This window comes from Diabrotica undecimpunctata, chromosome 1 (assembly GCF_040954645.1).
Source record: "Diabrotica undecimpunctata isolate CICGRU chromosome 1, icDiaUnde3, whole genome shotgun sequence".
NCBI lineage: Eukaryota > Metazoa > Arthropoda > Insecta > Coleoptera > Chrysomelidae > Diabrotica > Diabrotica undecimpunctata.
In genome coordinates this window covers 103,442,247-103,455,302 of record NC_092803.1, presented here as the reverse complement: position 1 = coordinate 103,455,302, position 13,056 = coordinate 103,442,247, and the positions used below count along the sequence as shown (strand labels likewise).

Sequence of the window (13,056 nt, the reverse complement as noted above, 5' to 3'; positions counted from 1 at the left end):
TGAGCCTAAACCCAAGATATACTGATTTTATATTATATATAGAGAAGCGTGGTCTATAGTGGGACCCTTTTGAATATTTAAGCCATTCAGGCGCATCTCTTATATAATATATATCATATATATATATATATATATATATATATATATATATATATATATATATATATATATATATATATATATATATATATATATATATATATATATATTGTTATGATGTGTTTTTTGTTTGAATGATGAGCAATGAGTATTTTTAATAATATAATATATAGGGTTTTTATCGCGGTTCTCAAAGAATTAGCTTGTAAGTACTTTTTTTAAATTATCTTTATTATAACTATTATGAAACACACATATATATCTAACCTAGCCAATGTAAATTTAAAATAAACTATCTTTAAATTGATGTTCTTATAAAACTAATTAAATTCTATAGACAATGTTAAATTTAAACAAACTATCTTCAATATTGAAATTGTTATAACACTAACTAAATTATATTAACAAAATTTTGTACCTTTCTTTCACTGAATGCCTAAATGAACTGTTTTCCACTATATAGATTCTAATCACCACTGAATGTCTTCGTACTTCAGTTATCCTTGTTTTTTGTGAAATTACTTTTTCCAATTATCAGCTTCTACCAATTTAAGATATAGTTTTCTTCACCAGCATTTATATACCACCAACCAAACCAGCAAACAGCATTTATATTTATTCTTCTTTTCAATATACCAATATCCAATTATTATAAGTTGATTTATACTAATCTCCAACCATAATATAATTTAATTTCTTCCAATATACTTTTTTTTATCTTCAATAATTATTTGTGTATAATTATAAATGTGCATTAAATTTATGCATAATTTTTAATCTTCATTTAACTCACTATATTAAACAATTGGACTATCTCCAACTAACTTTCATATTTCTTATTAAACTGCTTGACTGACTTACTAAAACTGTGAACAATTGACTTCACTAACTAATCTACTAACTTTCATAATAAACTGGCCTGACTTCTGACTAAAAACTTCCATCTTGAATCCAAATCACGGGTATTTATATCCTTTTGGATATTCCAGAACCATCTGGTAAGAGATCATGTTCCAATTTGTTCTATTTCTTCGATATCGATGTTCTCGAAAAAAATATCTGTTCTATCCACCGACATAATCATTATTCCTGAATGTTCGACCGTAAACAATGGTTACACTCTGCACTCTGGAGAATTCGTTAATGTTCCATTGATAATTTTGTTGACATTTAGGCTTTTCAGATCAGAATAAACATTCAAATTAGTAACTAACACTCTAATTTAATAAAATACACATTTCAAACAATATATTATTATAACCCCACTTTATATTCGTAAATATTCTTAAACGTCACTTCAGAGTATAAATATCTGTCTATCACTCACTGTATAGTTGGTTGCCTAGTCACATGGCTCACTTACATATATCTACCACATTATAATTACTAAAATACAACTTTTTACAATTATTATATGCTAATTTCTTAAAATGCCCTCACATAAATATATTTTTATAAATTCTCTAGTATATAACTTCTTAAAATAATCAATACTTTTTTATATCTAATATTATGTAGTATATAACTTATAAATTATTTTCTATAAACCCCAATCGTCACAATATATATAGATATATATATATATATATATATATATATATATATATATATATATATATATATATATATATATATATGTACTTTAACGAAACGTAAACACGCGGTCAGACTAGTTGGACGTATGTAGTGTCGCTCCGAAATTAAATTCGAATTTTGGGTGGTTTCGAGTGTAATCTGCATGCAAATTAGTGTAAAGTGTATTTAAAAAGGACCTTTATGTAAGTAAATAATCAGTTATCTGATTTTGAACTGTATTAAATTAATAGTTAGTTTTAATTGCCCTACGGATAAAAGTGAAACTTCTGAGTGGTCGAAACGAGTTGAGCTTTTTGCGCTGGACGGGTGATTAAGAACGATAAACAATAATAATTATCAACAAAAACAATAGGTCTGTTATTCAGGTTTCGGTAAAACTATACAGAATTATAAAGGCTGAATTTATTTGTTGTTTTGATATTGATTGTATTTTGTAGTTACAAGTGGTAGAAGTCGAAACTGGTTAGGATCGAGAATAATTGCTAAGATTTAATTGTAGAGGTAGGCGCGGCGCTTGTCGAGATCCGTAACCGTTACTTATAATATTTATATTTATAAATACTTTAATTATTTGAAGAAAGATGACGGATGGTAAGGTTGATGAAGATGGTAAAAGAAAAAGCAAAGAGGAGATAGACATATTTAGCAGGAGCAGAAAAGTGAGCCGAACGCCAGACAGGTCGAAACCAACAACGAATGAAACCAGCAGCCAGAACGAAATGATGGAACTAATGAGACAAATAGCAAGCGATAATAAAAAGAAAAACAGGGACATGGAAGAGATAAAAAATACAATGGGTAATATGATTGAGGAACTAAAAGAAATTAGGAAGGAAAATAGTGAATACAAATTGCAAATGAAAGAAATAATAAGAGAAAATGAAAATCTAAAGAAAGAAATGACAACGATGAAACAAAAAATAGATAAAATAGAAATAGCCTTGGAAGCATGTCAGAAAGAAAAGAAGAAAAATAACCTAATAATGAGAGGCTTACAATAGACACAATAGAAGCAGAGCAACTGGAGAACTTCATAGAAACAAAAATGGGAGTAAAATCAAAAATAAATAGGGTACAAAAGATAAATGAATCAATGTGTGTTATCGAATGTAAAAAATTCGAAGATAAAATGAAAATACTGAAAGCCAAGAGTAAACTAATAAACTATAAGCAACATAGAGTATATATAGAATGTGACCTAACATTAAAAGAGATAGATATACAAAGAAATCTTAGGAAGATAGCAGCAGATGAAAAGACTAATGGGAAAAGGACAAAAATTGGATATGGTTTCATAGTTATTGAAGGCATTAAGTGGAAATGGAATCAAAAAACAAGCCAGATAGAAAAGATAACATACAATACAGAACCAAATGGTTCAAAAAACTAGCTGAAGAAAACACAATGACGGACCGAGAAACAAAACAGGCACAGAACAGGGATATGAGCAGATCTAAAGATAATAACACAAACGGAAGTAAAAACAAATTGAAGTACAACTTAAACACAGAAAAGAACAAAACAATTTGGAAAATGGCATCATGGAATGTGAGAGGTATAAATGGGAAGGAAATAGAACTGGGGGAAGAAATTAGAGATAAGAACATTGAAATAGTAGCTATAACAGAGACAAAGAAAAAAGGAAAAGGATCAATAATATTAGAAAACGGAATGTTACTAATATACAGTAGAGTGGAAGAAACGAAGAGAGCTCAGGCAGGAGTAGCGTGCATGATAAAGAAGGAGAGTATCAACAAAATAAAAAAATTGGATATATTACAACGAACGTATACTAAGAGTAGACATAGATATGGATACAGAGGAAACCAATACAAACCTAATCATATGTTATGGACCAGATGAAGACGCAACAAAAAACGAAAAGAATGAATTCTGGGACAAATTACAAGAAGTGATAAATGATTGTACAGAGAAAATTGTGATCACAGGAGACATGAACAGTAGAGTGGGGAAAGAAACAGAAAAATGGAACAATGTCATCGGACCTTATGGGGAGGACAAACTAAACAAAAATGGAAAATTACTACTCGAATTCTGTCTAGACAATAACCTGGTGATTATGAACACACACTTCCAACATAAAAGGATACACAAGATCACAAGAGAAGTCAAATCAAGAGACGAACAATCAATTATAGACTATACTATAGTGCAAAAAACAGAGAAGAACTGGATAAGAGACGTAAGGGTAAAAGGGAGTTATGAAATTGGTAGTGACCACTATCTACTAGAAACCACATTCAAAAGCAAAAGAAAAGAAATGAGAACATAAACAGAAAACACAAAGAAATAATAAAAATTTATAAACTAAGTGAAGAAACAACGAGAATAAGATACTCAGAAGGACTAGAGAAAGAGATGGACAATGAACATGAAATAACAGAAACAATAGAAGAAGAATGGGGAAAATTTAAAAATGCGATGATAAAAACAGCTAAATCAATATGTGGAACCACAAGAAATAACAACAGAGGGAAACGAACATCTTGGTGGAACGATGAAGTGAAAAGAGAAATAAAAGAAAAGAAGAAATTATGGAAAGAATACATCCAAGACAAAACACAACAAAAATATGAAAATTATAAGAGACAAAGAACAAAAGTTAAAGAGATAGTTAAGAAAGAGAAAAAGAAAAGTTGGGAAAAATTCGGGGAAAAAATGGAAGAAAACAGCAAAGAAAACGTAAAATTATTTTACAGAACACTGAAAAACCAAAGAAGCAACAAAGAAACGAAACTGAAACAAATAATGAACAAGAAAGGAACAATAATAAACGACGATAAGATAATAATGGAAAGATGGAGGGAACATTTTCAGCTGATACTGAATGGAAATCAAGCAAATACAATGGAGAAGGAAAGCCACAACAGGAGAGTATCCATGAGAAACACGGAAAATCCAGAAACTATAGAAAAAGAAGAACTGGAAGAAGCAATAAGAAAGATAAAGATTGGAAAAGCACCAGGAAGCGATGAAGTAGCACCAGAAATGAAGAAATACATAGGACCTAACATAACATAACCTAATATGGAAGAGAAAAGTAATACCCAGAGAATGGACAAATGCAGTAATTATACCTATATACAAGAAAGGAAACACAAGAGACTGTAGGAACTATAGAGGTATATCACTACTTTGTGTAGCAGCAAAAGTATACGAAACCATAATAGAAAGGAAAATTAGAAAAGAAATAGAACATAAATTAGAGGATGTACAAAGTGGATTCAGGAAAGGACACAACACACAAGACCATATATTCACCATGCAACAAGTAATAGAAAAGCCTTAAAGAAAAATAAAGAAATACATCTGAGCTTTATAGACATGGAAAAAGCATTCGACTCAGTCAAAAGAAAAGATATATGGGAAAGCCTAAAGAAGAAACAAGTAAGTGAAGAACTGATAGAAGCGACAAAAAGTATATACATGAAAACAACAAATACAGTAAGAATGTTAAATATACAGTCAGAACCATTTGAAACAACCCAAGGAGTTAGACAAGGGGGAAGTCTCAGCCCAGTACTATTCATAAATGTAATAGATGAGATAGTGAAAGAATGTAAGAAAACATTCAAGAAATACTGCATCGGTTGGAACAGAATGCAAATGATAAATGCTGAGATGTGTATATTTGCAGACGACATAGTATTAATTGCGGAAACTGCAGAAAATCTGAAATACAACTTAGAGAAATGGAACCTAGAAGCAAGCAAATACAACTTAAACGTAAACAAAGAGAAGACTCAAATAATGAAAATATCAAGGAAACAAGGGACGGAACATCAAATAGAAGTAATGATAGACCAACAAAAAATAATACAGACAAATTCATACAAATACTTAGGAACAGTAATCAACAACAAAGGAGACATCGAGGATGATCTTAATAACATAATGGAAAACACAGGAAAACTATTCCAAGCACTAAATAGAGGATTCCTCAATAACAAACAAATATCAACAAAGACCAAGATGACAATATACAAAACAATATATAGACCTACAGTGACATATGGAGCAGAAAATTGGATATTAAACAAAAGACATCAGAGCAGAATTCAGGCAGCAGAGATGAAATACCTCAGAAGAACGATAGGAGTAAAAAGAACTGATAGAATCAGAAATGAACAAATAAGAGAAAGATTCAAAATCAAACCGATACTCGAGTCAATCAAAGAGAAAAAATTGGCATGGTTCGGACATCTAACCCAGATGGACAATAATAGACAAGTAAAGAGTGTGGGACGCCAAACCAATAGGGAAGAACAGAAGAGGAAGACCCATTAAAGAATGGAACAGTGACATCTCGCAGATACTGCAGAGTAAGGGTAAGACTTGGCAGGAAGCAACACAGATGGCATCCAATAGGAAGGAATGGAGAAAGTTCGTTAAGAGCTAGGACACCTCAGAAGACTGTCAAATATTATAATTTAATGAATTGTATTTTAAACGGCCCAACACCGAAAGGTACAAGTGGGTCTACTGATTAAGTAAAGTAAGTATATATATATATATATATATATATATATATATATATATATATATATATATATATATATATATATATATATATCGTTATAATTCATTTATCAGCCAAAGATAAAATTAAAAATTACTAAATAGACCATTTAAATAAATTTTCAAGATATCCTGGAAAGTTGTTAAGCTATGTAAAATTTAAAATAATATTGGTTTGCTTTTAATATATTTCAAAGTACAAAATATAATAATTCAAATAATTCAACTAATAAACTATAAAAGATATTTCGAAGAAATGAAAGTCGATTATCCTGGATGACCTGTAGTAAACAAAATTTAAGATATGCAAAAATTATTTTCTTTGTAAAATATATTCGAGTGACGTGAGTGAGCTTAAGTGAAGTCATGAACAATGCGAGCGGGTTTTCCAAATGGACTTGTACAGTGAATAAGACAATAGAATAGAATATTTAGAAATTATATTCCTCCGTTAGTTCTTAAGAATTTGTAGAAACCGATTAGCATGTAAATAGTATTTAGGAAATTTATAATTGTAGGTAAAATTGTTGTTTGTTATCTAAATGAAGAGATGGGATACGTATGACGAGCTTTGATTGGAGGAGATTGAAAAAAGTGGGATTGGTATGTAGGAATGAGAGTTTAGCTAGATTTTTTGAGGGAGAAAAGATAATCAGTTGTTTTCCAAGGGTGCAAGGCGAACAGTCGTTGTTCTCTGGTGGTTCCCAAGTGATAGTAAGCATTAGAAGTGAATGTTTGTGAGTTTTTTTGGAGTAAGCGTATCTGACGGAAGCTGATCCAGTAAAATATTGTAAGTTGTACTTTTCTACTTATATATTCCAATAGTCACTGTTCAGGCCGGAACGAGAGATTCAGTTTATCGAAAGGAGAAGAGGCTAGCATTTTTTGAACGATACGTGCATTTGAAGATCATTAAAGACTAGAGGCTCGCAATAATTTGTTGTAAGATTGCTGATCACCTAGGAAACTGCTAAGAATAGATAGTGTAGGCTACGAGGAACAAGGATTTGGACAACTCATCATCAGAGAGGTAGTTTTTTTTACCATTCGTCAGTTTTTCTTTATTAACACAGTTTTTTTTAATTGCTTTAGAAAAGATAGAAATATTTTGATCAGGAGATTTAGAACAACAATTTTGATTTGAAATTTTAATTTATATTGTATATAACATAAATTTTTGAAGGTTCACGTACATAGAACAAAATTTTGATAATCATTATGAGATATTTTTGTTGAAGATATTTGAGTGTGAATTTTATTTCAATATATAATGTTGTATCATATATGTTTTTTATTATTCCGGTATTCTTTGGACTTTACCTATCATATGTAAAGCATAGATATTGAAGCACGAATATAACCTTGAGATAAGAGAATTAAATAGTGTGATAAAATCATAATTGCATCATTTAAATAAGTTTAATTAATTAATTAATTAGCTAATTAATTGCTTGGCGCACCTCTGACTTATAATATCACATTAATATATATATATATATATATATATATATATATATATATATATATATATATATATATATATGAACCAATAAATATGATTTTTATCTTCTATAACTTAATAATCAACTGCATTACCTAAGTTTAGCTTCTTCTGTAGCTTCTATATTTTTAATTTTGGCCTCAATACCTAAGTCAACTTCAGGTATACCACTTAACATCTGATTTGATAACATTTCTTCAGATTGTTTCTTTGAAGATTCCCTTAAATGTTCAGGTACTGACTGTAGAGCTATTTCTTCAGGCGTATGATATTTGCTATTACCATCCTGGCCTTCATTTTCCCTCTCTTTGCCTGTTAAAATAATAAGAGAAAATGTGAAATAATATACCAAAATATCAGATTTTTCTACAACTTTCATTGCATGTTTTTGATCAGCTGCTCAGTTATACAGAATAATTGATTGAGAAATAGACATTACAAATAGACTTTTGAATAAACAAAATATTTTAGAACTTCAGAAATAAGATTGCACTTTTCACATTTGTAGTAGTTTTACCTTCAACCAATGTATGTTGCCACTTATTTCAAGCAAACAAGAGGTATAAAATTTAATTTAACCTAAAAAAACATTAAAAATTAATATCTGCTTTATACATTATTTAACCTTCCCAGTTCATGGTGGCGTGAGTTCTTACCCCAAGATGTTTTTCCCCTGTATTTTTTATTATAGTTGATCTTTCCTGTTTGTACTCCATTACATTGTTCTTTGTACTTTTCGCTACTTGATGTACCAAAATGATGCGCTGATGGAGTAAGAACTCGTCAAGTTTTCCTTATTTTAATATTTTCCTTATAAAATCTACCTTATAAAAGTAGATTTTATACTTTTTTCTGAATCATTAGTATAAAATCTGTGCAGATTTTTCATGATTTAGTTCATAAAAGACTATTGTTCCTTTTGGAATTGGGAAAGGAACTAGTAGAATCTCATATCTTCTTTGGGTGCCGTGTCTGTATTCAGATGTTGGCCATCATTTGAAAGTTTCTTTCGACCAATCCATCTCGTTCCCTCCACTTTTCCTTGTATTATAAGGCGAAGTAAATGGTATTTGGGTCCTCTAATTATATGGCCGAACTATTCTGTTTTTCTTCTCTTTATGATGTTTGTAAGCAAGCGTTCTGAATTCATCATTTTAAGAACATCTTCATAGGAAGTGTATGAAACCCATGATATTTTTAGGATCCGTCGATAGCACCACAATTTGAATGCTTCTAATTTGTTAAGCATTGTGGTTTTTAATGTCCATGTCTCACAACCATATAATAGGATAGACCACACATAACATTTTAGGACCTTCTTTCGAATATGTATCGACAGGTTTCTGTTACATAAAACTGGTTTCCAGGTCATAAAAGCCTTACGTGATAATTTGATCCTGGTTATTATTATCTCCAGAGTCACAATTTACGTTTAACCAGCTGCCGAGGTATTTAAAACGGTTTACGCGTTATATGTCTTCTCCATTAGGGAAAGCAAACCTTGATCTATATTAATCTTTCCAACCACCATCCACTTTGTCTTTGAAATGTTAATTTTAAGGCATCTCCGATAACTTGCTTCACTGACTAGATTTACGAATGTCGAGAGATCTTGTAAATTTTCTTCGCAAGAACGGCTGTATCGTCAGCGTATCTGATGTTATTGATTACTTCTCCGCCTAGTCTTGCTCCCTCTTGCCTGTCGACTATCTACAATTTGGATAGAAGCTACTTGATTGTAATATAAGTATTTTAGCAGTCTTATATCGTAGTGGTCAAGTCCTGCTGCCCGCAGGCAATCGAAAAGTGTAACGTGTTGTACTCGGTCGAATGCCTTCTCGAAGTCGATGAAACAAAAATAACCATTCTTTCGGAACTCACAGCTTTTTTGTAAGAGAACGCGCATACAAAATAGTGGCTCTCTGGTTCCTAGACCATTTCTAAATCCAACCTGCTTGTTACCCATTCTACTTTCGCACAGAAGGAATACTTGGTTTTGTATAATTCGTAAAAGTGTCTGAAGTGTGGCTCATCAAACTGATTAGTATAAAATCGGTGCATTTGATGGGCCTGCTTTTCTTTGGTAATGTTATAAACAGTGACTAACCAATCATTTGATATAATTCCTTCATTGTAAATTTTGTGAAAGAAAGTAGTTAAGTAGGTAATATTTTCCTCGTCCAAACGTTTAAGTAGCTTAGTAGGGATTTGATCTGGTCCAGATGCTTTATTATTTTTGGTTTGCTATATTACTTTTCTGACCTCTGATTTCAGTATACTGGGTAGTATGTGCATGTATAACATTTTCTCAAGAAGCATCATCAAAAAGGTTAATGATGTATCTCTCCCATTCTTTGCACTCTTGTTTGTGATCACAAGTTTTTCCGACTTCTTTTTTAGGCACGTGAGCATTTTTCAGTTTCCTAATTCCGGAGGTATATTTAAGTTTCTTCTGGAGGTTGAAACTGTCGTGTTTTTTTTGAGGTCTTCTCTTTCTGTACATAAATTCTCAGATAAGGAGGAGGATAAGTAACACTACCATACACTCCAGGCTGATTACAAAGACAGTTGAAGAAATAAACTTAATATTGATTTATATCACTCTGAGTTGCGATGTTAACGCAACGATGCAGAGACATGAATGTAGATGTATATGCATGTTTTATTGACTATTGAAAAGCATTTGACTGCGTTAACCATCAAAAGATGATCGAAATTCTGAGAAAAACTAGAGTTGATGAACAAGACTTGCGGATTATCTCAGAACTATACTGGCACCAAACGGCAACAATTGAAATAGCTGTCCATTGAAATGGACTCTGAAATAGAAAAAAGAATAGATGCTTTGAGATATATATATATATATATATATATATATATTTATATAACCAAACAACACAGTTTATTAGGGTTGCAGTCAGAAAATTGGCCGGGATGTTAATGAAACACTCTTATGACTTTTTGTCTAGCTTTCGGAATCGTTTTGTTCCTTTTTCAAGACTTAGTCGTTGAGATTATTTACAAAAGCATAGACACTCAACATTAATAACAACACACATAAAATATAAAATAGTGGACAAAATACATTTAAAATTCTTTAAAATTTAGGTACAAGTAGTAAAAATTTTGTTGTCATCTTTTACTAGTGTGTTTTAACTCAGAGTTAAATCGGCTAACTAAATCGGCAACACCATACAATAAAAAGAATAAAATTCAGAATAGCGGTAGCACACAGACACCATCCTGATACTCAACTAGATCGGGCTCAGGCAGACCTGATCATTAACAAACTGGAACAAGGTAGTTGATGAGGTGCCTATCAGAGGTCAGAATGAACTTTTGCAATTCAATAAAACATTGTTTAGCGAATTGACTCAGTGGGTTAACTGTTCTAATGAGTATACAAAAAAAATGGACTACTGATGTAATTATGATGAAAAGTTGCGCCAAAATAGAAAATTTTCAAAATTTATTAAAAAGTTTCATTGAATACTTTTTTGAACAGATTTTATTTAATGAATACTTTTAATATTGAAATTTTCATACATTTTTAAGTTTTAAAATTCATCAAAAAAAAAATACATCAAATCCAAATGAATTTACTTTCTTGTGATTGGGGTTTAGAGTCTACTGATGTCAATACTATTTACAATAAAATTTTGTCAGTCAGTCTGTCATAAACAAAATAGCACCTATTCAAACATGTCAGATCAAAAGTAACATACCATGGTTTGATAATGAAGTTAATAGTAAAATTAAGATTAGGGACAAATTATACAGAGTTTAACTGCTACATAATAAGTGGAAGAAGTGTTAAATGGGAGGGTTTTAAAAGGACAAGAAATGTGGTAGTTAATAAGTTAAAAGCAAAAAAAATCAATATTATTTTGATACAATTGATAGATATAAAAATAACTAGACTAATGTGGAAAACACTAAAAACAATAATTGACGATAATTGTCAAAAGTTCCAGTATTGCATGGATCAATTGCAGCAATCAGTTATGCATTCTTAATGACAAAGTTGAAATGGTGCACCAGTTTGGTGAGTATTTCGTCTCTGGTCTAAGTTTTTTGTAACTTGTGGTCAAATTATCTTAAATTTTATAAATACTCTGTAGATCATCCAAAATTCCAAGTTTATTAAAAAACAGTAGGTATAATTGTTCCAATACTAAAAGTTAATAATACTATAAAGTAAAAGTATAAAATAATCAGTCCCGTTTTTATAAAAAGTATTTCCACAAGACTGCGCTGCAACTTTAACTTTGTAAATTCAGATCTGAATTGGAACATGATAATTATGTGGTGGTGGTATTCCTTGATTTAAAAAGAGCTTTTGAATATGTGGAATTATGATATTCACAATTACCCTACTTGAGGTAATTGCAATTTACACATTGTGAAAACAAAAAGGACAGCTTCAAGAAACTCTTTGTTGTTTAAGGGTTTTGATCTTTTTAATAAGCTTCCTCAAACAGCTAAAAGTTGTTTATGAACGATATTAAGCACCAATAGTTTGGTAGTTGTTTTTTAGTCAAGTTTTTATGGATATTGTTTTATATGTTTTAATAAATGCAGGTACTATAAAGCATCATTTTTATTTTTGTCTTATGTATGTATTAATGTCATAAATTGATTAATTTTTGTATATATCAGGGCTTTCCCTATTTTTGAATTAATAAAATTCTACTTCAATTGTGATATACATTTGTAATTGAGGATGTGCAATGGAAGTTGTAATTTAGTTATAAAATTTAACTTAAAATATACCTTTTCTTTTTGAGAGTTCAACTTCTATAAATTTCATCATTTCTTCATCTTCATCCCGTTTATTAGTTTCAACAGAAAACTGTGTTCCTATTCCAGTATCATAGGCGTCATCTACTTTCCAATTGCCACTATTTAGGGCCTGTAAGTTCACCAAACCACCAATGTTTTTATTAAAAGGATCTTTGATTTCTGTGTCTGTTAGTACTTTTGTTCCTAACGCTAAACCCACTAAACTAACACCGTTAGGTCTTTCTCTAAGTTTCTGAACTTCTTTCATTTCTTGTAGTTTTGCAATAACTTCAGTCTCATCTTCATCACTGTCTTCCTGTTTAAGACGTTTTCTAAATTGTTTGCGAATTTTAGATTTGAATATTATTTGTTCTTTAGAGTTTGACGTATCCTCAGACATTTTTATTATTATTTAAACGCAAATTATTTAACAACAAATCAGACTATAAAACAAGAAAGTGGTGTGGTGATAAGCCATAACCTTACTTTAACCTTAAGGAACTACGAAGTTGTTGTTGTTGTCTATACTTATACATACT

At 30.6% G+C, this 13,056-nt stretch overlaps 1 protein-coding gene across 1 annotated transcript in view; it reads right to left on the bottom strand.

Moving 5' to 3' along the window:
• LOC140451822 (splicing factor C9orf78) overlaps window positions 1–13,056 on the bottom strand; it is a 20,514-nt gene extending 7,458 nt beyond the window's left edge. The window contains exons 1-2 of the mRNA XM_072545714.1: window positions 12,509–13,056; window positions 7,831–8,047 (exon numbers count right to left, since the gene is read on the bottom strand). Coding sequence (XP_072401815.1) covers window positions 7,831–8,047; window positions 12,509–12,917 — 626 coding nt within the window. The 5' untranslated portion in view covers window positions 12,918–13,056. The remainder of the gene's footprint in view (window positions 1–7,830; window positions 8,048–12,508) is intronic.